The 25,664-nt window shown below is 37.9% G+C and overlaps 1 protein-coding gene across 2 annotated transcripts in view; it reads left to right on the plus strand.

Annotated features, from left to right (window-relative positions):
* The window catches only part of ITPR2 (inositol 1,4,5-trisphosphate receptor type 2), a 529,852-nt gene that overhangs the window by 412,483 nt on the left and 91,705 nt on the right, over nucleotides 1-25,664 (plus strand). For both annotated transcript variants that reach the window (XM_021092919.2, XM_084956514.1), the window contains 4 exons: nucleotides 5,744-5,851; nucleotides 12,327-12,519; nucleotides 16,423-16,548; nucleotides 24,196-24,371. In XM_021092919.2, coding sequence (XP_020948578.2) covers nucleotides 5,744-5,851; nucleotides 12,327-12,519; nucleotides 16,423-16,548; nucleotides 24,196-24,371 — 603 coding nt within the window. The remainder of the gene's footprint in view (nucleotides 1-5,743; nucleotides 5,852-12,326; nucleotides 12,520-16,422; nucleotides 16,549-24,195; nucleotides 24,372-25,664) is intronic.

The raw sequence follows: 25,664 nt of genomic DNA on the forward strand, positions 1-25,664 counted from the left end.
TCTTCCTGGCAGTCTTTTGCTATGGGAGATGTCTTGATTCTTTTATAAGGCTAACCCGTCACCAAAGCTTTAGAGCCCTTCCTCACTAAAATATATGTGTACATAATATTTATATGTATATTATGTATATATTTTATATATATAATAATAATATATATTATGCCTATGAATTACCTTGTACTTTGTACATATATAATATACATTTATCTGCCCACAAATTACCTTGCATTTTGTTTTAAAACTTTGCTGTTATGATAGATGAGAAATTACCTCCGGGCTAGTTTCTCTGTAATAATGGACGAATAAGAATTCTTTATTGGTAAAATAATTTTGGCATCGCTTACTAGGCAGGTATGAGAAATGTAATCCCATATCCACATCACATTATAAGACAATTGCTACTATTTTGCCTCACTAAGACTGTTGTGGGTTACAAGTATTTCTAGAGCCCAGAGATTTCCCACCTATGACATCATCCCTTTTAGCATTCAGTGCTGTTGCCCATGCTCAGGCTTTCACTATTACGAATATTGATTGTTGGTTGGTTTCCCAGACTGTGTTATGCCATGACATCTGATCAGCTGAATACTATAGTGAGAGTCCTGTCAAGTAAAGTTGGATATCGTGATATGGCTTTCCTTGATTATCTTAATTAACTGTTTTCTGGTTTTTCATTAGGACCTAAATTAGATTTCTCACTGTGATGGCTCTTGACAGATGTGCTATACTTGTCCAGAAACTTAGCAAGTGTTTTCACCTTTGGTTTCCAAGGCACATACTACTAAATGATGTCGTTGCATCCTTGGATGCTGGGGTTGTTGTCCTTTCTTTATGTCATCTGAAAAGGTACATGGCAGGTACAGCAGACAAAGTGTGGCTAGAGTGAAGAGCCTGTTGTTTCTGGTGGGCAGTGTGACCATTCTACATTGATGTTTTTAATAGAATTGCATAAATAGGGAACTAAATATTTCTTTAAAAATCTATTGGGCGTATGTTAATTGGTCTCTGAGAATTTGTACTGTGCTTTTAGCAAGCTGTAAATTTGGACCAAAAGAGCTCTATATTGATATCAGTCATTTTCACACATTTCAGAATCCCTGAGATACTCTTTACTTCTTTTGTATTTTGTCCATTTAATAGGAATGCTATCCTTGCTTCATGAAGAGCTCAATTCAACACTTATTGAATGTCTAGTCTTTTCCTTTCCAAATAGCTTGTGATCTAGCAAAGGACATATAAGTATATAAATAACTATGATACAAAAAGTTAAAATATTTTATTTCTGCAAACACTGGAAATTCTGTTGTCCTCTGATCAGATTTCTTTAGCCTTTCTCTCTTCATCAAGGAGAAAACAGAGGGGTACTTTACTGAGATTTATGAGGGCTTGCTCACTTAAATGTATAGCGAATGTCATTACCTAACCCTTTCTTTGATTGATTCAACCAATATTTATTTTTGTCTGTGGATGTTCTAAATTCTGTTTTGGGCTCTGAGAATGTAGAGGTGAGTAAGAGCAGGCACTTTTCATCAAGGATGTTACAGCCTATTGAAGAAAAATACTATTTATGAAGATATAATATGAGAAGTTATACCAACTAGATATGTACAGGGTACTATCTGAACACAAAACAAGGGAAAACAAACCAGGCGACTTTAGTCAGGAAAAGCCATCAGTTACCAAGAATCTAAAAAATGATTCAATCACTTCTATTTTGTATTTTTTTAAATATATATTTCAGAATTTCCAAGATATGTATAGAATACTTATATAATCATGAATGAAAATATTGTTTTAAATGTTTGAACATTTGAAGGGAAGCTTAGGCATTTTGTAAAGTGCCTATTAGAGTACCCCTTATTTGTAATCAAACAAGACAAATGTAGCATCATTCATTAAGACTAAAGAAAGGAAAAAGGCCCTACTAAAAAAAAAAAAAAAGAAAAGAAAGTGTCCCCACTATATTTCTTTTAAGCAGGTACAGATTTGTACTATTAATTATATTACATAAAATAGCATTATTGATTTCTTAAAATGATTTTAGCAGTTTGACACTATAAAGTGACTATAAAGAAGTAAAAGCTTTTTTTAACAAATGAATTTATTTAGAAAACAGAAATGAACTTATGAATATAGAAAACAAACTTTGTCATAACCCATAATGGAAAAGAATCTGAAAAAGAACATATTTATATTATGAATCCTTTGTTTTACACTTGAAACTAACACAACATTGTAAATTAACTACACTTGAAGAAAAATATAAAATCTTTTTAATAAATAAACTTATTTAAAAATTATTCAAATTAATGTCTCACCTTGGGAAACTATCCATTATTTATGATTAAAAGGCTCATGTTCAGTAGATTAAACAAATATGTATTGAGCATCTACTGTGTATCAGACACTGTTCTAAGCCTTGGAAGTACAGCAGTGAACAAAACAGACGAACGCCTGTGTTTTCTAAGAGCATACACTTAGTTTCTTTAAGGGGAGATAACTAGTAGATCAGTTACAACATACGCTGGGTCAGACCATAGTATCGCCATGGTATCGTCATGGAGGAAAATAAAGCAGGAAATGCGGCTAAATGTGTTGGGGGAGGTGGGTGAGTAGGTCCTTAAAAGATTATTGAAAAAGAACGAAATACCAGCATTTTTAGCAACACGGATGGACCTAGAAATTATCATGCTAAGCGAAGTCAGCCATACAATGAGACACCAACATCAAATGCTTTCACTGGCATGTGGAATCTGAAAAAAGGACAGACTGAACTTCTTTGCAGAACAGATGCTGACTCATAGACATTGAAAAACTTAGAGTCTCTGGAGGAGACAATTTGGGGGGTGGGCGGATGTGCTTAGGCTGTGGGATGGAAACCCTGTGAAATCAGATTGTTATGATCATTATACAACTACAGATGTGATAAATTCATTTGAATAATAAAAAAAGAAAAAGATAAGAAAAGGCAAAAAAAGAAAAGAAAAGATTATTGATAAGACAGTGTTTGAAAGGAGCCCTGAAGGAGGCAAGGGAGCAAGAGGGCGGGGATCTGGAGGAAGAGAATCCGGGCAAAGGGAACTGCAACTGCAAAAGCCCTGTGACGGGAAGGTGCTTCTCAGATCGAAGGAACAGCCCAGAGCCCAGTGTGGCTGGTGGGAAGGGCAGCAGGACGGGAGTCCAGAAGGGGCTTGGGGCCAGATTCTGCGGACTATCTTGGCCATGGTGAAGACTGGGCTCTGACTGTAAATGAGACGGCAGCTGCCAGAGGGCATGGGGCAGAAAAGAGGCAGGACCTGATGAAAAGGATAACGCAGGGACTCTGGAGACAAGAGGAGCTGGGAGACTACAAGTCTATTTGCAGATCCCCAGATACGAGAAGATGGTGACCGGGACAGGGTGGTGGGGGAGGTGTGAGAAGCAGTGAGATGATAAATTGGCTTAGATGACAAACTCTCCTGACACTTGATTTTTACTAATCACTGTTCCCAGCACCCTCAGGAAGCTCATACCAAGCATCTCACTCCGACTAGCCCTTCCTAACAAGCACTTCCTTCTAGCACCAAATTCCACTTTTAAATCCACATTAGAAGCTACAATTCGTCTAGCCTATCACCCTTTCATCTTCCCTCCTGGCTTCATTTCCTTCCTTTGTCATGTTGGATTCCATGGTCCCATATACAGTCCTTGTGAAGATTCTTTTTTTTTTTTTTTTCCTCAAAGATAAGTGAAAGTTCCCAGGCCAGATTGAACCCATACTACAGCAGTGATCCAAGCCACTGCAGTGACAACGCCAGATCCTTAACCTGCTTTGCCACAGGAGAACTCCCTTGCATACTCTTAAATTCCACCTTTCTCTTTTTTTGTGTGTTGTTGACCTCACCCAGCAAAACCACAGTCTCTGTCTCACCTTGCTTTAAGGGATCCGATTAAGGTTCATGATCTTCCGTATCAGGCATATACTGATGACTCCTGAATGTATAGCTCCAACCCCGACCTCTGCTCAGAAATTCCTGACAGATGTTATCAACAGTCTGCATACCACTTCCTTTTAGATGATGTGAAAAGCCTCATGTATCCAAAACCAAAGCCCTGATACTCAACTCCTAAATATGCTCCTTCCTGCATTTTTCCATAAGTGACATTTCTAAACTTTCAGTGTTCAGGTCAATAGTCTTGGAATTATCCTTATCTCCTCATACCGGAGATCCAATCTCTAAACAAATCAGGCCAGTTTTACCTTTAAGAGCTGGCCATATCTTAAAACATATGCTAACATGCCTACATGGTTATAATAGTTTTACCCTTTGAAACTCATTTAGATTTTTAGAAACACCTACAAGTCACAACAAGTTTTATGACTGTGTTGTGTGGTGAAAATCTGTATAATTCACATTCGAGTCAAAAATAAAATGTAGATATAAAACAGGAAATGGCTTTCTTGAGTGATTTATAAATATCCCTGAAAGCTAGTTCTAAAATAATAGTTTCAAATACGAAAAGCAACATCAATGGAATGAATAGTTAACCAAATTATCACTAACAAGGATCATGTTTATTTAGTTTTATGGGTTCTGAATTATTGTTTAAAAGTTTTCTCTATTCTTTATACTTACAATTTATAGAACATTTCATGAATAATACAAAATTTTATTATTACTCTTTATTGTTGAGTATTGACTCTGGACCGATACTGCTTGAGTTCAATACTGTTTCTATTATTAGCTAGAAAGCTACATTATCACAGACAAGTCCCTTAAATGCTTTGTGTCTCATTTTCCCTATCTGTAAAATGAGGATGATCAGAGTACACCCCCCAGGATTTCTTACTAGGATCAAAGGAGATTGTGTACTTAAGTATTTAGGATAGTGCCTGACAGAGAGTAAGAGACAGAAATGTTCTGGGAGTAAAAGAATCACATGGCAGAGTCTTTGTTACTAGAAGCTCTCAGGGAACTTGAGGCTTAATAGAAAATCTGAAAGGTTAAAGACCTTATAAAGGTTAGGAGATAGTTCAAGACAACCATAAAAGAGGTAACTGAAGGCAGTGTATATTCATCATATACAAAATGAGAGAACTTGCAGACAAATGCCATAGACATGCAAATGAGAGAAAGATTACTTGTATCAGTAGCGATTTAAGATAATTTATGGTGAAATTTTTGTTTTAAATGGTCACTTTCAGTTACAATAAAACAGATCTATACTCATAAAGCATTCGTTTTTACATATGGATATGCAGAAGCACAGGACTTTAGTACAAACTGCTAATTGTAGAGCTTTGAGTAGATGCTGCAAGAAATATCAATACCCATTTATGTGTGTATAGGAAGCTGCCACTTGTATTGATACCACTACCCACTGAACTATCACAGGGTTCATCAGATTATTTTATATGTCCATGTAATCCAAATTTAATATAAGGAATATCAATTTTGTATCTTCTTGCTGCCACAATTATACATTTATTAAAGATACATATTTAATTAACAAATAGTAATTGAATGAATGACACAGTCTTCTCATGCTAAAAATGTATATTGCCAAATAAAAACGTGAGATTGCTCTGGTGATTTCACTGCTTATACCTTTCAAATAGACAGGATTTCCAGAATTGGAATTAATTGCCATTAACCCCAGAACCGTGAAGCTTTGCATCCAAGTGGAGAAAGTAATTTCAGAGTTTGTCCCCAGGAAAGGAGAAAAAAAGCCCTAAGGTTTTTTCCCTTCTTTTCCCTTCTAGTTGGCCCGCCACAACAAACTGTTACAGCAGATGCTTAAACCAGGATCTGATCCAGATGATGGAGATGAAGCCTTAAAGCATTATGCCAACCACACTGCGCAAATCGAGGTAACGATCTGTTATTTCTTAAAAGGGACCAACTGTGAAAAGATGTTTACTTTCCTTTCAAACTATTTTCGTAATTGTTTCTTAGCACAATGAAGCAGAATCGAGTGATATAACCTGGAAAAGTTGATAGTAAAACAACTTTTAGGGAGAGATGGGAGAGATCTACAAGAAATGGATGTGTACATATTTTAAAGTTGCCTGTATTTTTTGACCAGAACTGTATCTGCATTCTCTTTTGCAAGGAGAAAACTGTTTTTGTTTTTGTTTTGTTTGATCCTGAAAGATCAGTCATTGCCAAGCGGTGATATTTTAGAGATAGGATTTTTTAAAAATTGAAGCATCGTTTATTTACAATGTTATGTTAGTTTCAGGTGCACATCATGGTGATTCAGTATTTGTATAGATTATACTCCATTTAAAGCTATTACATGATAATGGCACTAATTCCCTGTGCTATCCAGTATATCCTTGTCACTTGTTTATTTTTTTAATCGTTGAAATATAGTTGATTTACAATGTTGTGTTAGTTTCAGGTATACAACAAAGTGACTCAGTTTTACATATACATATACTCATTCTTTTTCAGATTCTTTTCCTGTATAGGTTATTATAGACTATTGAGTAAAAAAGGGATTATTATAGATGCTATCATTCAAGAAATGGTTTCTTTCTAAAAACTATGGAAGGCTTATTAAAATAGAGGTCTCTGTATAAGAAAGTATTCAGAAGAGTAGGAGAAACAGAAGGCATTACTAAAATTGTCATATCAGTAGCATGAACTTGGAATGGTTCAACAGTTTCCATTTCACTCTATAGCAATTGAGCCCCACCACCCATCAATGAGACCTTATTTAAGGGCCGGCGGCAGTTCAGGAGGTGTGTGTCTACATGGCCTTAATCATTATGTGTTGTGAGACCCATCTGGCTGTCATTTACTAGCTACGGCATCGTTTTGACACTAGTTGGCAGAGCTAATCAGGCAGAAGTGAGTAGAGCAGTTGACGCCTGTCACTCGTAATTTACATTCACTCATTCATTCACTTTGGCAGATATTTCTTAGTTTTCAGCAGAGTGCATGATGGCATCACTGCCATGAACTCTCAGGATGGATAATCACTCTACCTTATTGTTTACTATTACTAAACCTTTGCAGTAATGAGCATTATCACCTTGGGTCCCAAATGGATTCCTTGCTCACATTGATAAAGACTAATAGCTTCGAGGGGAAGGTTTGACCTAGGGCAACCCGTGAGCCAGACCAGCAGCCAAAACATTGCTCACCATATCAGGTGCTTAGGAACCAGGAAGCTGGAAAAATCCAGAGGCCAGAGAAATTGATACAAATAGATCATCAAGCCACGAAGATTCTGAGGAAGGTCCCAGAAGTCAAAGTTCAGAGCTAATGATTAGTATAGAAAATGACACTATTGCGTTTGGAATGGATAAGCAATGAGATTCTGCTGCATAGCACTGGGAACTATTTCTAGTCACTTGTGATGGAGGATAATATGAGACAAAGAATGTGTGTGTGTGTGTGTGTGTGTGTGTGTGTGTGTGTGAGACTGGGTCACTTTGCTGTACAGTAGAAAATCGACAGATTACTGTAAACCAACTATAATCGAAAAAATAAAAATCATTAAAGAATTTTTTTTAAATTAAAAAAAATATCAGGAATGGTAGGCAGAATGGGCAGGTAGGATAACAGGTAAGCCAGAGGTCGTGGTTGGGTTAATACTTGTGTGTAAGAAATGGAAGCTGTTGTTGAAACTTGACTTTTATTGGTTCCCAGCAGTGAGGAGAGGTGTAGCTCTAAATACTTACATTCTGTAAATGTTTACTGAGCCTTTACTTGCTATCAGTGACATATACATACAGAAGTGTAATAATTGTATCTAAACAAAAGCCAAGGAAATGTGGAGAAAATAGTGATTAACTGTGCGTGGGGAATATCAGCATCGATTTCACAGAGAAGGTTGCCATGAAGTCTACATTGAAGATTGAATACAAGCTTCTCTCTACTAAAGTTTGGCCATCAGATTTTAGGTAGAATTAAATGAAGGGAAGGTGAAAGCATATAAGAGAGGGCTGGCTCTTTTCAAAAGATTATTCAAGTTGTGTGGAGAAAGGATTGGAAAGGAGAACAGGGCAAGGTATGCAGGAAGATGGGATGAGAAGATAGAAAAGAGGAGTTACCATAGTGGGTGTAGTGGAAATGAATCTGACTAGTATCCATGAGGACGCAGGTTCAATCCCAGGCCTCGCTAAGTGGGTCGAGGATCTGGTGTTGCCGTGAGCTATGGTGTAGGTTGCAGATGCAGTTCAGATCTGCTGTGGCTGTGGCTGTGGTGTAGAACAGCAGCTGTAGCTCCAACTCGACCCCTGGCCTGGGAACTTACATATGCCTCAGGTGAGGCCCTAAAAAGCAAAAAAAAAAAAAAAAGAAAGAAAGAAAGAAAGAAAAGAGTGAGATGGTGGTATTGAAGATGAATAGATTGGAGAAAATAGACACACATATATTTATACATACACACATACATATGCACAGGGCTTGATGCTTGGTATTTGATCACACATGTTAAGGTGAGGGAAATGCTGCCCCCTGGGCTCCTGGGTTGAACAAACAGATAGAAATCAGTGTTAGCAGGAGGATCCTTGCTTTGGCAATTAAAATGTAGGAGAAGATCATGTGTTGATTCTTGGATAAGTTGAATTTGAGGTGACTTTGATGAATGCATGAAGTTGGATATACAAGTTCAGGGTTGAAAGGAGTGGTCTGGGCTGATGATCTCAGCTCTTCACGTTGACCAATCCTGATGCTCATTCAAAGACCAGCTCTTATGACCTATTCAGAGAGGACTCCCCTCCTTCCTTTAGCCACTCATTAATTTTATGCTGCTGTGCTGCCATAGCACTATGATCATTCTGTTGGTTTCATATGTCATGTTGGAATAGTGATAGCTTCTTCTGTGTCACTGGTCCTCTACTTGAGGCGGAGGCTGGTCTTGATTATCTTTTTAATTCCCAAACTGAACACTTGTGATGGAGCATGATGGAGGACAATATGAGACAAAGAATGTCTGTGCTTGGAACATAACCAAAATAATGAATATTGTTGAAAATAATAGTTTGTCTACATGTTACAGACTCAAAGACCCTGGGAAATAGGAAGGACCTTGTGGGTTATCAGGTCTTCTCACCTATCCAAGGAGGAATTGCTTTATAGTTTAAAGCAGAAAATGGTTTAAATTCTTGCTGTGATAGTGATTTCACTACTTCAGGAGGAAACATCTGATTTGGAATGACTCTAATAAATAGAAAGTTTGGTTGTTTTTTTTCTTCTTTTTAGGGCTGCACCTGCAGCATATGGAAGTTTCCAGTTCCCAGGCTAGGGTTCCTATTGGAGCTACAGCTGCTGGCCTACACCACAGCCACAGTAACGCAGGATCTGAGCTGCGTCTGCAACCCATACCACAGTTCACAGCAGTGCCAAATCCCTGATCCACCAATCGAGGCTAGGGATTGAATTTGCATCGTTATGGATACCAGTTGGATTCGTTTCTGCTGTGCCACAATAGCAACTCCCAAAAGTTATTACTATTTTTTTTTGTCTTTTTTTTTTCCTGCCTTTTCTAGGGCCGCTCCCACGGCATATGGAGGTTCCCAGGCTAGGGGTCGAATCAGAGCCGTAGCCACCAGCCTACACCAGAGCCACAGCAACGCAGGATCCAAGCCGAGTCTGCAACCTACACCACAGCTCATGGCAACGCCAGATCCTTAACCCACTGAGCAAGGCCAGGGCTGGAACCTGCAACCTCATGGTTCCTAGTCAGATTCGTTAACCACTGAGCCACAAGGGGAACTTCCCAAAAGTTATTTTTTGATAAATAATGTACTCTAGCCCACTTTAATGTTTACCCACTGTTTAGAATATTTGCTTCACTGTCAACAGGATAACTCTAACATTTGAAGAACCATTGTGATTACTAAACTACAAGCTCTTATAGATTGGGGTTCGAGTTGGTTTTTCACTTTGAATTTCACAGGGATCATCACCTAAGGGCTAAATAAGCATTTGTTGAATACATGTATTGAAAAAGAATCAATTTTTGACTTTTTAAGGTTAACACATTCCCATCTCTTTCAGTAATCTCTGCAGTCTCTAAATGCCCCCTTAAAAATGGAACCACCAGGATCAAACATAATGTCATAAAGGGGCTGAAGCCTTGACGTACAGTAATCAAGACATTATTTCTTTTTTTTTTTTTTTTCCTTTTTATAGCCATACCTGTGACATGTGGAAGTTCCCAGGCTAGGGATCAAATAGAAGCTGCAACTGGAGCCAACGCCACAGCCACAGCAACATCAGATCCAACTGCCATCTGTGACCTGCACCACAGCTTGTGGCAACACCAGATCCTTAACCCACTAAGCAAAGCCTGGGATTGAAGCTGCTTCCTCATGGATATTATGTCAGGTTCTTAACCCTTTGAACCACATCAGGAACTCCAAGACATTATTTCTTAAATGCACTCTGAGATTTTTTTTTAAATTTTTTTAGTTTTTATCTTTTTGTCTTTTCTAGGGCTGCTCCCCGTGGCATATGGAGATTCCCAGGCTAGGGGTCTAATTGACGCTGTAGCTGCCAACCTATGCCAGAGCCACAGCAACGCGGGATTCGAGCCACGTCTGTGACCTAAACCACAGCTCACCACAACACCAGGTCCTTAACCCACTGAGCAAAGCCAGGGACCGAACCCACAACCTCATGGTTCCTAGTCGGATTCTTTAACCACCATGCCACGATGGGAACTCCATGAGATATTTTTAAATGTTTGACATTGTTGGATCAAGTAAACCATTTTTCCTCACATAGTTGCTTCCCATACCAAATTGATCCAGTTCTTCTTTTGTACAATTTATTTTTTTTAAACCTATGATCATGAATTTTTGTCACTACAAATTTTATCTTCTTTGTTTTATGACAGTATTCCAGCATATAGTTTGCATTTAGGATAGTTTCAGTTACAAGTAACAGAATACCAGCCTGACAGGTTTTTTAAACAATCGAAATATTTGATTATCCCTCAATCAAAATATTTGATTATCTTCCCAGAATGGGAAGTCCGGGGATACCAGTAGTTTTATAATTGATTCAATGACTCAGTGATGTCTTCAAACACATTTTCCATCTTTTCTGCTAGGTCTTCCTTGCTATGCTGGTGATACCTCACCTCATGGTTGCAAAATGGCTGCCAGACTTTCAAGCATCAAGACCACCTTTTGTTCTAAGTAGAAAGGAAAAGGGTACAGGCAAAGAAGAGATTTTGTGTTGTGTATTTGATTTTCTTTTTTTCTTTTTAGGGCTGCACCTGCAGCATATGGAAGTTCCCAAGCTAGGGGTGGAGTCAGAGCTGAAGCTGCCAGCCTACACCATAGCTCATGTAATGCCAGATCCTTAATCCACTGAGCAGGGCCAGGGATTGAACCCATATCCTCATGGGTACTAGTCTGATTTGTTACTGCTGAGCCATAATGGGGACTCCATGTATTTGATTTTTTGTTGTAATATTATTTGCCTCCTGAGGCTCTGTGTCTTTTCAGGAAGCAAAATGTTTCCTGGGAGCACCTCCCAACTCCAGGGTATTTTTCCTTATGCCTCACTTTCCAGAACTAGGCCATGTGCTCATCACTATACCAGTTAGTATCAAAGGAAAATGAATGATTCCTTTGGCCTAAATCAATCTTGATTCATTACTGAACGCTAGGTAGAGTATATAATATGAATTTGAGACTTAGTCTATTCAAACCCTTGTGACATAGGGAAGCTGTATGAAAATGTTTACCATGGTTTGATTTGGTTTTTGCCTAAAGGGATTAAACTATTTCAAATACTAAATAACAGAAGTTCAAAATAATGAATATTCACATCTGGGTATATGCTTGAATGGATATTATACCTACAAAAAAATATGATTTGCCATGAATAGGAAAACGTTTTAATGACATAAAGCATTTTTCTCTGTAGGACTCAGGGCACATCATGTTGAGTATGTCATTTGTTCCCCAACAACCCTTTTTAGGAAGAACAGGCTAAGAGCAAGATATAAATATACCAAGTGCTTTGCTTAAGGTTATATAGCCAATCACTTGCCAGTTAAGACTCCCTTAGTTCTCTGATGTGCTTCACAAAAATAAAAATGGGTGGCCAGAGTTTAACGCTAATGCAGAAAGACTAAAGATTTGGGGTTTTATTATTTATAACACAGTGTAATATTGATGACACAATGGGCGGTTAATCTCTCTCATTTAAAGAGGAAAATGTAAAGTCATACAGTAAAGGACTATGTCAGATACTTTAAGTTGGCATAATTTTTCATAACTGAATTCATGAAATATCAATAATAAACTCATGCTAGAACAGAAAATAGTCTGAGACTGTCCAGAGCCTGAAACAAACGCAAATTCGTGTTTTCAGATTGTTCGGCATGATAGGACCATGGAACAAATAGTGTTTCCTGTCCCCAATATATGTGAATACCTCACGCGAGAATCCAAGTGTCGTGTGTTCAATACCACAGAAAGGGATGAACAAGGAAGTAAAGTGAATGACTTTTTCCATCAAACAGAGGATCTCTACAATGAGATGAAGTGGCAGAAGAAAATCAGGAGTAAGTACAGTAAATTGAAATGGTTCATTTTGAGCATAAAGACTGATACATAGGTACTTTGGGATACATGATAGCATTTGTTTAAATTGATTCTTAATTTCTTGCCATCTGATGTTACTGAAATCACTTATAGGCTTAAGAATGTCACCTCAGGGAGTTCCCGTTGTGGTGCAGCAGAAACAAATCAGACTAGGAGCCATGAGGTTGTGGTTTTGATCCCTGGCCTCGCTCAGTGGGTTAAGGATCTGGCATTGCTGTGGCTGTGTCATATGCTGGAGTATATGACCCCTTGCCTGGGAACCTCTACATGCCACAGGTGCAACCCTAAAAAGACAAAAAAAAAAAAAAAAAAAAAAAAGTCAGCTCAGTCTACAGCTGGAGCCAAGACACCTGCGGCTTAAGGAAAACAGAAAACTCTGACTAATTAGATAGCCTTTTAGTGCTGATCCTATAGTTTTATAAATATTATGACATCCGAGACTGCAGCTGGATATTTCAGCCGTGAAACAGCTGCAGGTTTGAACTCCACAAATAGACCCTGACTGGCCTTGACCATCAGTGAATGGGATGGAGAGACGTCAGGACATTATCTATCAACACCAGCAGGCTTGCCCTCTCCTCTCTGTGATTTATGACTGAGTAGATTGTTTAATGTTTTCCCTGAAAGGTATTCTTTCTTTCAACATATCTGGAACTCACCAAAGCAGAGTGAAAATTGGGTGACCCTTATATTCAAATAGGGCAAGCAAGGTTATAATGTCACAGTTTAAAGTTATCATAATTCAGTTCCCGTTACTTACTTCTCAGGTCTCAAGTGTATTTGTAAATATTGAAATTTAAAATTTAAAAAAAAAGGAGTTCCCGTCGTGGCGCAGTGGTTAACGAATCCGACTAGGAATCATGAGGTTGCGGGTTCGATCCCTGCCCTTGCTCAGTGGGTTAACGATCCGGCATGGCTGTGAGCTGTGGTGTAGGTTGCAGATGCGGCTCGGATCCCGCGTTGCTGTGGCTCTGGCGTAGGCCGGTGGCTACAGCTCCGATTCAACCCCTAGCCTGGGAACCTCCATATGCCACGGGAGCGGCCCAAGAAATAGCAACAATAACAACAACAACAACAACAAAAAAGACAAAAGACAAAAAAAAAATAAAATTAAATTAAATTTAATTTAATTAAAAAAAAATTCGAGTTGAAAGTAAATTTTATTTTCCTAGGTAAGTAACACCCTAAATTTTTAACAAAAATTGATAGGGGACCTTACTTAATTCCTAGTCTTATATGATCTTTCTAGTTCAAAAAGCTGATCATTTTGAATACCAGGCATGGGGGTTAAGCTGATGTTAAAACAGTTAGCAGTGAAAAAAAGAATGATCTTGGAGTTCCCTGGTGATTAAGGATCCAGTGTTGTCACTACTGTGGCTCAGGTTCTATCTGTGGTCTGGAAACTTCCCAATGCTGCTGATATGGCCAAAAAAAAAAATAATCAGCTTAAGTTATTTAATCATTTCAAGTACATTCTGCATCCTGTAAAAAAAAAGCTTGAGAAATTTTAAAGAATTGTGCTTCATTAAGTTTTTCATATCTTTTGTTAGGTCATGTAAAGTCCATACATTTTCATATGATTAAAGAAAGCTTATGATAAAATCATTAATTCATTTACATTCACTTGTAACAATTACATGAAAATTTGAGTTTTGTCACGTTTGGGTTTGTTCATTTCTCTGAATGATGGAACAGTTAGGTGAGATTTTCTGTTATGGTACTCAAACTCACCATTTGGTCCTCTTTGATTTCTGAGGGTTTAAATAAAAATTCGTCACTCAATCCAATCATCTGTTGATGGACTTATGATGGAGCATAAAAATGTGAGAAAAAAAAGTATACATGTATGTGTAACTGGGCCACCGTGCCGTACAGTAGAAAAAAAAATTGTATCGGGGAAATAACAATTTTAAAAATTACCATATTAAAAAAAATTATTCACTCAAAAAAAAATAAGGGAAAATTTTTAATTAGGTCTTTTCTGTCTTTGGGAAAAGTTTTCCAGACAGGCAAACGTATGTTCTCAATACCTCATTCAGCAGTACTTCATCATTTTATTTTATTTTATTTTATTTTATCATTTTATTTCTTTTTATGACCGTACCTGTGGCATATGGAAGTTCCTGGGTTAGGAGTTGAATCAGAGCTGCAGCTGAGGGCTACGCTCTAGCCACAGCAACACCAGATCCGAGCTGCGTCTGTGACCTACACCACAGCTCAAGGCAACACCTTAACTCACTGAGCGAAGCCAGGAATCAAACCCACATTCTTATGGAGACTGTGTTGGGTTCTTAACCTGATGAACCACAACAGGATCTCCAAGCTTCATCATTTTAGTTTCCTAGGAACTTCAATGACTGTGGTTTTTTAATTTGGTTGAGCTTGACACATGCCATCTTTGGATATAAGACTGTAGCATGCATCATCAGGTTTTCTTAGCAGAATATTTGAAAAAATTAAAGAAGTTATTCTCCCTTAGCGTTTTACCATGTAGAATCTTATGGAATTCAGAGAAAATTTGGTGTGTCCAAAACATATGAAAACTCAATTTGATAAACATACATTTTATTCTTAACAAAAAGTAAATTGAATAATGAACTAGGACTTGTGGGATCTGTGCTTTTGCAGATAAATATATTGTCTTTTATCAAAAGACAGATATTAAAAGAATTTCTGGTATAAAGTTTACTTTTACAATTTGGAATCAGCTTATGATGAGGTTATAGACAGAATCTAATTCATTTGATGGATTTATTATTACAAATGTATGTATCAACATCTTCTAATTTTGTCTTAATATTCTGCTTTTTAAAATGAGGACTCCTAATTCAGGAATGATGGAGATGCAGATGTTTACAATTTATGACACATTAGTCTGCTAAATGCCATGGCTAATCATGGCCTACTTCAGTGTTGGAATTCTCATAACATAATTTGGAAAGTTTAAAATTTTGATTTGAAAATTGATGTGCTTTTTCCTCTCAGTTAATGCCAATATCTTAAACCTGATGTTAAGGTATGAAGACTTACAGCATGGGCAAGACCTGAATAAGTCACGTGTCATACTTATATGCATTACATATCTGTTCAGTTTTTTTAGGAGAGGTGAAAAGAAGTGATTTTTGGTTAATGTAAATTGTATTCAGTAGATGCATTTGTTAATTGATTTCTGATGACAGTACAGAATCCCATTTCTGAAAATATTCATCAAAGCCTTGCCCACTTATTGGTAGGTCTTATTATATCTTTCATTTACTTCTGGTGTTGCAAATCCAAAAAGTTCTTAGGAAGCCTAAAGGTTTAAAACTTAGTGCTATAAATCACTAGTTCCCAGTAAGCAGTGCTGTGCCACACTATTAACTTTCATGGTTTCAGGCAACTATGACTGTATCATAGAAGTTTTCACCAGAGATATATTTGTGCGAGGGGTTTGGGTTTTAATTTGACTTTAAGATATGAGAATGAGACCAATTTATCCATATTACTACTAAATTATACAGCAGTGTAGACCATACCATTAAAAGAGGGCCCCAGGTGGCTGCTAAACCCCTAATCCACTTTAAGGATGTATTAAAGAGAATTAATTTAGAATCATCTTTTCTAACCACCTCTAGGAGTTGCAGAATTACTTACCTTCCTACAATGGTTTGGTTATAAAGCTATGGCTCGGATTCAATCCCTGGCCCAGGAACTTGCATGTGGCATGGGTGCAGCCATAAAAAATATGTCAATAAATCAATAAACGAACATGCTATTATAGTAGTTTACAAAAACACATTAAGTAAAATGTCATTTGGGTTGGCTCCAGTGTGGAAACCAAAATTCATTTTCTGTTCTGTCCCACTGCATTTCTTGCCCACTAGGTAACCCAGCCCTGTTCTGGTTCTCAAGGCACATTTCTCTCTGGGGGAGCATCTCCTTCAACCTGGCTGTGTTCATCAACTTGGCTGTGGCTCTCTTCTACCCCTTTGGGGATGATGGAGATGAAGGCAAGTACTTGTCTATCGTTAAATGATAAATATTGTGGAGTTCTAAAAACCATACTGTGGATACCTGCCTTAATTAACTATTTAGAGCTCCCCAATTATAATAGTTTAATTCTTGTTAAATAGATTTTCTTTATTCACTGGAAGTAGAGATTGATGGTAAGTAGAGGAGGCAGAAAACTATAGTCAATATAAATATTTTTTCAAAAAGCTCATACACAGAAGAGCTAGTAGAGCTATATTATATACTGGCAAATAAGACAATGAAAAAATTATTTTGTGACCTAAAGCATTTTTATACTATATCATCTCAATTATATAAACATATGGGAAAATGAGGATGTATGCCAAAATACTGATTGTGGTTACTTTAAATAGTAGAAGCTCTATTTTCTCTTTGCCTTCAGTATTGTCTAAGATTTCCACAGATAATATGAAAAACAATTTTTAAATGTACAGCATAAGATGGAATATAATAATAGAGCATAAAGGGTATTGACTATAAAGTTAATGTTATTAAACTAATAATACATCAAGTTTTGCAAAAGCAAAGATTAGAAATTATCCCAGGTTAAGTGAAATGGAAAATAATGAGAGAGGCATGCTAAAGAGTGGGACTGTGGAAATTAAGTTTTGTATAAATCTGGCAGAAGTGCATGGGAATATGAATATGTCAAAGACTTGGATACAGGGAGTTCTCGTCGTGGCTCAGTGGTTAACAAATCCGACTAAGAACCATGAGGTTTCGGGTTCGATTGCTGGCCTTGCTTGGGGGGTTAAGGATCCAGCATTGCAGTGAGCTGTGGTGTAGGTTGCAGACGCAGCTTGGATCCCACGTTGCTGTGGCTCTGGCATAGGCTTGGATACAATCAGGTGAATAACTTGGGAATGGGTGTTGAAAGAATGGCTTAGAGGACAAGATGTGAGATACCAGCAAATAATAACCATGTGGTCCTTTTGTATCTCATCTGTTGATAGGGTTATTGTGACAATTTAATGAGATGCTGAAAAGAAAGCACTTAGAATAGCAGCTGGTAAGCATTCGATAAAGCTTAGTTGCTGTTGCTGTTGTTGTTGCAAGGTAAATATTAATACTACAAAGGAAAGCTCAGTGAAAAGGACAGTATGATAAGAGAGAGAGGTATTTAAGCTTATTTCAAAGGAACTGGAGGGAAGCAGGAAGAGAAATGGAAGTGCGGGAGTAATTTGCTATTTCAAAGGTCCGTTGCAGATAGATAGCAGATATCAAAAGTTCTAACCTTTGGTGTAATCTGAGTCATCATTAAAAGGCTAGATTTTTCTTCTAGAAGCACGCCAGTGCCAATAAAAGAAGAATATTTGGCAGTGGAGTACATGTGTGAGTTAAACAGCGATGAAAACATAGCAAACATTTGGCCATCCATTGTGGGGAAGTTGCAAATGCAGCAGGAAGTGGAAACAGCCCTCTCTTCACTGTGTTTAGTCTCATTTAGTGATGATAGCCTTCTTGGCAGAGAAGAATGTAACTCTTGTGAGGAGAGAAGTCCAGCATGAAATGATAAATTCATATCATCTGCACACAGAATGCTGAGAGTAGATTGTAACATCCCGGTGAATAGAGGCATAAACTCTTAGATATGGAAGCAATTCTAGAAATCATCTAATATCAAACCCTCATTTGACAGTTTATAAAGGGATGAAAGCCCAAAGATGCTAAAGAATGGCTGATCTCAGAGTAGAAGTTTAACGCTTTTGTTTACCATCTAGAACATTTCAGTATGAACATTTAGATTGGGAGCATATAGATAACAGGTGCTCCTGAATACAGGTCATCATTTTCCCTGAGTTGCATGCCATGAGAGCCCTTAGGAGACCACCAGAGCCAAAGTATATAGCCTCTGCTGCCACCTATTGTACATGAAATATAATGGTGATGGGCAGTTCTTCCCTCCCCACCCCTGACTCTTTACTCATTCAGGAGAAGGTAGAACACCTGATACATTTTTAATATCTGCCCAAGAACTGTTATAATAGTAATACTGATCGTGATAATAGCGGCTGTTATTGTTTACCATTTAGACTGGATCAGACCAAATGCTAAGCATGTCACATACATAATGTCATTTCATCTTCCTGACAATCCTGTAAAATAAGCACTTTACGTTTATGGCAATAATTTGGGAGTAGAGTCTGGAAATGAGTATTTTTTTTACCAAGTTTCCAGAGGTGTTGCTAATACTGCTGGTCCATGAGCAAGAACTTGAAACCGCCTATGTAGGAGAATTTGGAGTAGTCTCCAGCCTCAGAAAGAAGTAGGACTAACAAACACAAGACAGGAAAACATGGTGGGTGATCTTCAGGTGAAGAGGCAGACTTTACTCTTCAAAAGGGACTGAGAAATTAACAATAGTAACCAAAACGGAGGCTCACTCCTGGTTGTCTGCGTGTGGGTATGGTGCTAACAAGAAAGGGAAGGCATGACCTGCCATTGTGGCAACATGGAATCCCAAGGTTATGTTTGGGTGATCTGATTATAGTTCTAGATGTGCTATTTAATTATAACTCGATGAATAAGGCTGCAATTTTGGTCAGGATTAACTGAGCCTCAACCCTTCAGTTACGCGGTCTGGCATAGCTGGGAAGGCCAAGGAAACAAAGTTAAGACAGATAAGCACACCTGGCCACCAGAACTGGCTGGAGAAGATACACTCTATTTTGGACATGTAAGTCTCTAATGCTGGATGTTGTCAAACATAGACTGGATGATGCCTTGGCTGGAGCACTTTGGGGCGATTCACAAATGAATTAGTTGATCTTGAAAATCCCCTCCAAAAAGTGATAAATGATGGGGACAGATCAAAGAACACAAGATCCAACTTGAAAGGCCTCTCATTGGCCAAATCTGTGGAAATTTGGAGAAAAAAAAAATGTCAACCATAATACATATTGTATTATGTACCCACAGAATAAAATAAGAATCCAGAAAGCCGTATTGATAGATGAGAGAGCTCTTCCTTACAATAATATTCCAATTAATAAATGTAGAAGGGGTAATGGAAATAGAATGTCACCATTTGGCAAATATTACATGGTAGTAATCATCCATGGATGCCAATAGGTGAGTGTTGGATGAAAAAGTATAATGAGAAACAGGATACTGACATCATCTTAAAGTATTTCCTCATAATATGCTTATTATAAAAGAAAGAAGAGTGATTTTAAAGTAGAGAAATCACTTTAATTATGTGATCAGTGTTAATGTCACCAGTAATGAGACACAGCAACAGGGACATAGCGTCATTTGCCAAAAATACGTAAACTGAGGCGATCTCAGACAAATTGAGGAGGGACATTCTATAAAATTATTGGTCAGTACTCTTGAAGCTTATGAAAGACAAAGAAATGTGAAAGAATTAAATTAAAAGAGACTAAAGAGACATGAGAGCTAAATGCAATGTGTGATCCCAGTCCAGAAAAAAGACATTAATTGGGCAACTGATGAACGTTGACTAAGGTCTCTTGTCATATTAATTTCCTGATATTGGTCATTGTAATGTGATTAGGTAAGCCATCAACATTTGAGGCATCTAGGTGAAGGGTACATGGGAATTTTGTATTATATTTATGATTTTAGTCTGAAAGAGTTTTGAAATACAAAGTTAAAAAAGAAGTAAATATGAAGACACCGTCCAACCTTGAGGTCCGGGGATTTTGAGTATAGAAGTTAATCACCATAACGCCTGGTGAATCCTGGGCCGAAAAAAGACCTGTGATCAAAATGGGCCACTTTTCCCAACCCCAGATCCTAACGTGAGCGTCTCTGGAATCACTGTGGCCAGGGTGGCAGTGAGGCTTTCTCCAAGCATATTTTACAGCCTGACCACACAAGAGCTTCTAGGAACACTTGTGCCTGGATATATGCGTCACACTTGGGTTATAATATTAACTGAGAGAATAGTGTCTCCATTCAAGCAGGGCGGTAGTGCACAATAATTAAAGGGAAGGTGATTCTCAGAGGATCGGCTTATAGGGCACGCACCCTCCCAGCTCCCACTGCACGTAATCTCCCTTCATTGCCAGGCTTTGAGGAGCTCTGTTTGAATTTGTTCAGGAATCTAAGGCTTATTTGTGTGGCTCTAGGTTTGGGTCTGGGTTTCCTTGTTTGGTTGACTGGTTTATGTGTTTAACATGTGCTTCTCTCAAAAAGAAACTTGTGCCAAAGTTGAGGAATGAGGCTATGCTAGTTGTGGCCGAAACCACAGCTGTTGATACTAGGGAATCTCCTAGATGTCTGCGCAGAAGTTGAGCGTTGCCATGCCAACCATCCCTGCCAGTCTGGCAAAGGCAGACCAGTTAACAGAGAAAATTGCTGCCATGGGACTTTCTTACATGCAGATAGGATGTGATTTAAAAAGAAGATCGTGTTCAAATTTTGGGTGTCATTTTTCTGACTCTCAAGTGCTTTGTGTTAAAGGAAATAAGTTCTTCAACATGATTTTAGTGCATTCCTCTCAATAACAACCATTGATGGAGTGCAGCTGGATACCAGGCACTGTGCTAGGCCCTAGAGATACCAAGGTTGGGAAAGCTGTCCTTGTCCTCCAGGAGCTCAGCTAAGGGATGAAGGAAGAAGTGAGCAACAAGAGTAAAGAACACTTGCAGATTTATCTAGTCTACTTTAGCTATCTAGTCTATTTTAGCTGGACTGAGGCAGAAGAAACAGGAAATTCTTAAGAGGCAGAGCAGGAGACAGAGGAATGAAGTAAGAAGCATATTCTGGAAGTAAACTTATAAACAACTCAGTGTGAGGTAGATAGGAGAGTAGAATTGAGGTCTCCAATTTTTATTTGAATTTTCTTTTATTAAAGACAAATATCACACTTTCTAATATTTAAAAATGGATAGAGTGAATTCTAAAAAAATTTTCTGTTATAAAAGTAATACAAGCTCATTATAGAAAGTGAATACAAATATAAAGTATTAAGAAGACAGTCCCATCTTTCCACCCTTAGTGGGTAACAAATGACTTTGAACATCTGTCCTGTCTTCTCTAGAGTTGCTCAGAGGATTTCAGTTTCTTTTTTTAGCATCAAATCTTCAGCTAGAAAACAATATGAGCATTCTTACAGGACGAAAGTGCTATCAATTGTCAGTTGACAATACTGTAAATCAATAGCCATTTTAAGTAACTTTTAAATATATTTGCTTTTCACAAATATATGCTTAACACTAACCTATATTCAAGGTACTAGGCTAGACACTTTGAGTTCTCACTACAAAGGGATCAAATGCCCAGTTTTAAGTGCTTGGTTATAATTTCTTTCTTTCTTTTATTTTTAGTGAGAATTGCAACCTTTTTTATATTTATGGCATATAGAGGTTCCCAGGCTAGGGGTCAAATCAGAGCTACAGCTGCCTGCCTACACCACAGCCACAGTAATGCAGGATCCGAGCTGCGTCTGCGACCTACACCACAGCTCACGGCAATGCCAGATCCTTAATCCACTGAGCAAGGCCAGGGATTGAATCCTCAACCTCATGGTTCCTAGTTGGATTCATTTCCACTGCACCATGATGGGAACTCCTTGGTTATAATTTCTTATTTAATCGAGGGAAAATCTCAGCAAACCAGATATTGTCTGGGAAAGAGCAAGTCAAGATGTGGTTAGTGTATCAGACATGAATGACCCAATGCACAAAGTGACTATCAGTGACAAAGCTGAGACTCTTAAAAGAAGAATGCCACACCAAGGCATTGCTTATGGATTATACTGAAGAGTCCTGTTATTTGCTGTGAGTTATTAAATATGTGAAGATGTTGGTAATTTTAATAAATTTAAGAGGGAAGCCCCACCACTTGGGGATTTTATAGCTGGAGTCTAGTTATTTACTCAAAATGAGCTCAAAGATTATGTTTCTGTTTATTCATTTAGCCAACAAATAGTTGTTACTGCATGCCAGGCACTGTGATGGGCCCAGAAGGGGTCCTCACCCTTACAGAGCTCGCATCCTGATGGCAGCCCAGTAAGCAGGAGGGAAAGTTTAAGGCATCATTCTCCCCGTGGCTCTTTGAGATCTATGAGGCCAGGGCAGTTGGTGGTCAGGCTATGTTTTGATAGACCAAGAGGGCTTAAAGCCAACATCTTAATAAATATGAGTAATGTACCCGTCTTGTTAATGTTCCCAGAGGACAGGAGTTGAAGGTGATTTCCAGAGCAGGCCTGGAGCTTACTCCTTTTTTCCCCCTCCATCTTCGAAGGAATCTTACCAGATCATAAATTTGGTGAGGGGGCAGATCAGATTTCTCCTGCCAGTTGTCTTTCATCACTACTTGCTTTAAGACATAATAGAAGAACAACATTGCAAAAACAAACATGTCTGAATCAGGGCTGTTCATTATCCGTTCTTTGTTTAGTTTTTTCATGTCTGACAGGATCTTCCTGCCTACTTTTGGGGGTAGGGAGCGGTGGCCCTGTGCCTGTTGCATGCAGAGGTTCCTGAAAGAGGGATGGAACCTGTACCACAGCAGTGACCTGAGCCACAACTGTGACAATACTGGATCCTTAACTGCTAAGCCACCAGGGAACTCTTCTTCCTACTGACTTTTGAGCCATCAGCACTCACTCTGAACTAAATAAAGGCTTGCAAAGAATTTATTGTAATCCCATGGTTTCCATGGTAATACAGAAACTCTACACACATAAGAGTACTCAGGGTGTTTTCACGCAGAAGTTTATTTTTTAAATAGTAAAAGGAGGTGTGGCCCAAAGAAATAACTAGTGGAAAGTCTCTTTTGTTGTTTCCCCTCTGACGCCATTGGCCTATAGACACATGTTTGAGGTCTAATCAGCCCAAGAGTGTTTGTTGACCTGTAATTAACTTCTGCAAGTATACCACTGCATGTGGGGGATTCCTGGAATCTACATGTTAGTGCAAATGTCAATGAATTGTCCTTTTGTAAAAAGGAAGTGTATTTTTAAACCCCTCTGGGGACAATTTCTAGAGAAATTTTTGTTGTAAAGGAGTTCAGTTTTGAAACACGTGGAACTTTTGTTTTCCGATGTTTTAAATAAATAGCTGAACATTTTTTTAAAAAGACTTTTGAGTTTTGGCTTTTAAATGCATACTCAAACATATGCCCATGTATTCACATACATAAATACACTTGTGTGCTTTAACAGTTAAACCTGAAGTCTATTCCATTAAAGATGGGATATTCTACATTCTGGATTCTTTCAAGGAGTCTGTAATGTAAACACTTGATAATAAGAAAATAGGACAAGGTATGAGGTTAGTGCTTGAGTCGATATGATTTAGCCAAACATTTTTTTGGTCATTAATCATAAATTTTGAATGAAGCTTCCCAAGTGAGATATCTCTATTCAAAATATTGAGCATGTTAACTCCCATAGGAGAGAAAGATGAACAAGTCTCAGATTTAATGAAAGGAGCATTAACTAGTACGTGTGTAAGTAGCCTGGAATTCATCACAGATTCTCTGGAAATGTAATCATCAGTAATGTGTACAAAGACTGTTCCTTTAAAGATACAGTGTGTAGCATGGGTTGCATGAACTACGGCTTGTCTTGATGTATTGTATAGAGTGGCAAACATTTTAACCTATTCTAGTTTTGTTCTTAGTAAAAAATAAACTTCTTCCACATTTTACAGGTACACTTTCACCGTTGTTCTCAGTTCTGCTTTGGATAGCAGTTGCAATCTGCACGTCTATGCTGTTTTTCTTCTCCAAGCCTGTGGGTATTCGGCCCTTTCTTGTGTCAATAATGCTCAGATCAATATATACAATAGGTCTTGGGCCTACGTTAATACTTCTTGGTGCAGCTAATGTAAGTACTTTACCTAGCTTTGTAGTGTTTCTGAATGAATTAAAAGCATACTTACTATAAAATTGTAACTATGCTTTAATTCTGTTTATACAGTAAATTCTAGTCCCTTGTGAGACTAAATTAATCAGAGTTTAATTCTGTACCTTCTTTATTGATTTTTGAGAGAAAGAAAAAATGGCAAGTGAAAATTTGATATATTTAAGATGATAGGATTTGGGGCATGACCCAGTTCTGCAATCAATTTAACCCAATCCAATTTTAATGCCTTCGGCATCCTATATGGGCAGCTATCGACAAAAATGACTCTGTGTGCCGCTGTTAACATCCTAAAGTGACTTCTGAATCATCCAAGAAAGATTAAATTATATTCAGTAGAATTTTCGAAGTGGGTACCTTTTATAAAATGACCAGAGGAAAAGGGTTGCTGTAAGAGAAAATATGAAATCGAGCTCTTATTGTGTGAACAAAACCTATTAACTTATGAAAGGTGTAAATGAGATTAATATTTTTTTCACTAAATTTTAAAATATTAGAATAAGGGAGCACATTTTAAAGCTTGAGCTAAGTTGAAAAGTAAGCCAGAGTATTATCACAGATAGCAGTAATTTTACCGAAGAGATAAAATTTTAAAGGGACTAGACAACTTTCTGTATGGCAGGGATATTAAGAAAAGGTAAATCACCAAGTTGATGAAAGAACAAGTTGCCAGGTAAGCAAATAAGTCTTGCTAATATTCTGCTGAATACCTAAGCACTTTCTATGTTTTAACTGGTTTTCTAACATAATGTCCTATATTCTGGTATCTGTGTATGGGCATTATCTCCCCAATATATTCCATAGTTCTTAAGAATAATAATTGATCATTCATTGTCTGGAACATCATTGATACCCAACAAGGATTTCTGTGGGAGTTTTTTGTTTGTTTATTTGTTTTTGTCTTTTGTCTTTTTAGGGCCACACTCACAGCATATGGAGGTTCCCAAGCAAGGAGTCGAATCAGAGTTGTAGCTGCTGGCCTACACCACAGCCACAGTAATGCCAGATCCGAGCTGCGTCTGCCACCTACACCACAGCTCATGGCAGCACCGGATCCTTAACCCACTGAGTGAGGCCAGGGATCAAACCTGCATCCTCATGGATGCTAGTCAGGTTCATTTCCACTGAGCCATGATGGAAACTTCTCAACAAGGATTTCTTAAGTAAAATAGCTGATGAATGAATAGATGAATGAGTGAAAGATTATCCTTGTATTCTTATACATGTATAGTCCCTCACACATAAAAAATTCAGCAA

This window comes from Sus scrofa, chromosome 5, assembly GCF_054392235.1.
Source record: "Sus scrofa isolate SSC_HxYL_T2T_F1_AM1 chromosome 5, Sscrofa_HxYL_maternal_Yorkshire_Landrace_v2.0, whole genome shotgun sequence".
Lineage (NCBI taxonomy): Eukaryota > Metazoa > Chordata > Mammalia > Artiodactyla > Suidae > Sus > Sus scrofa.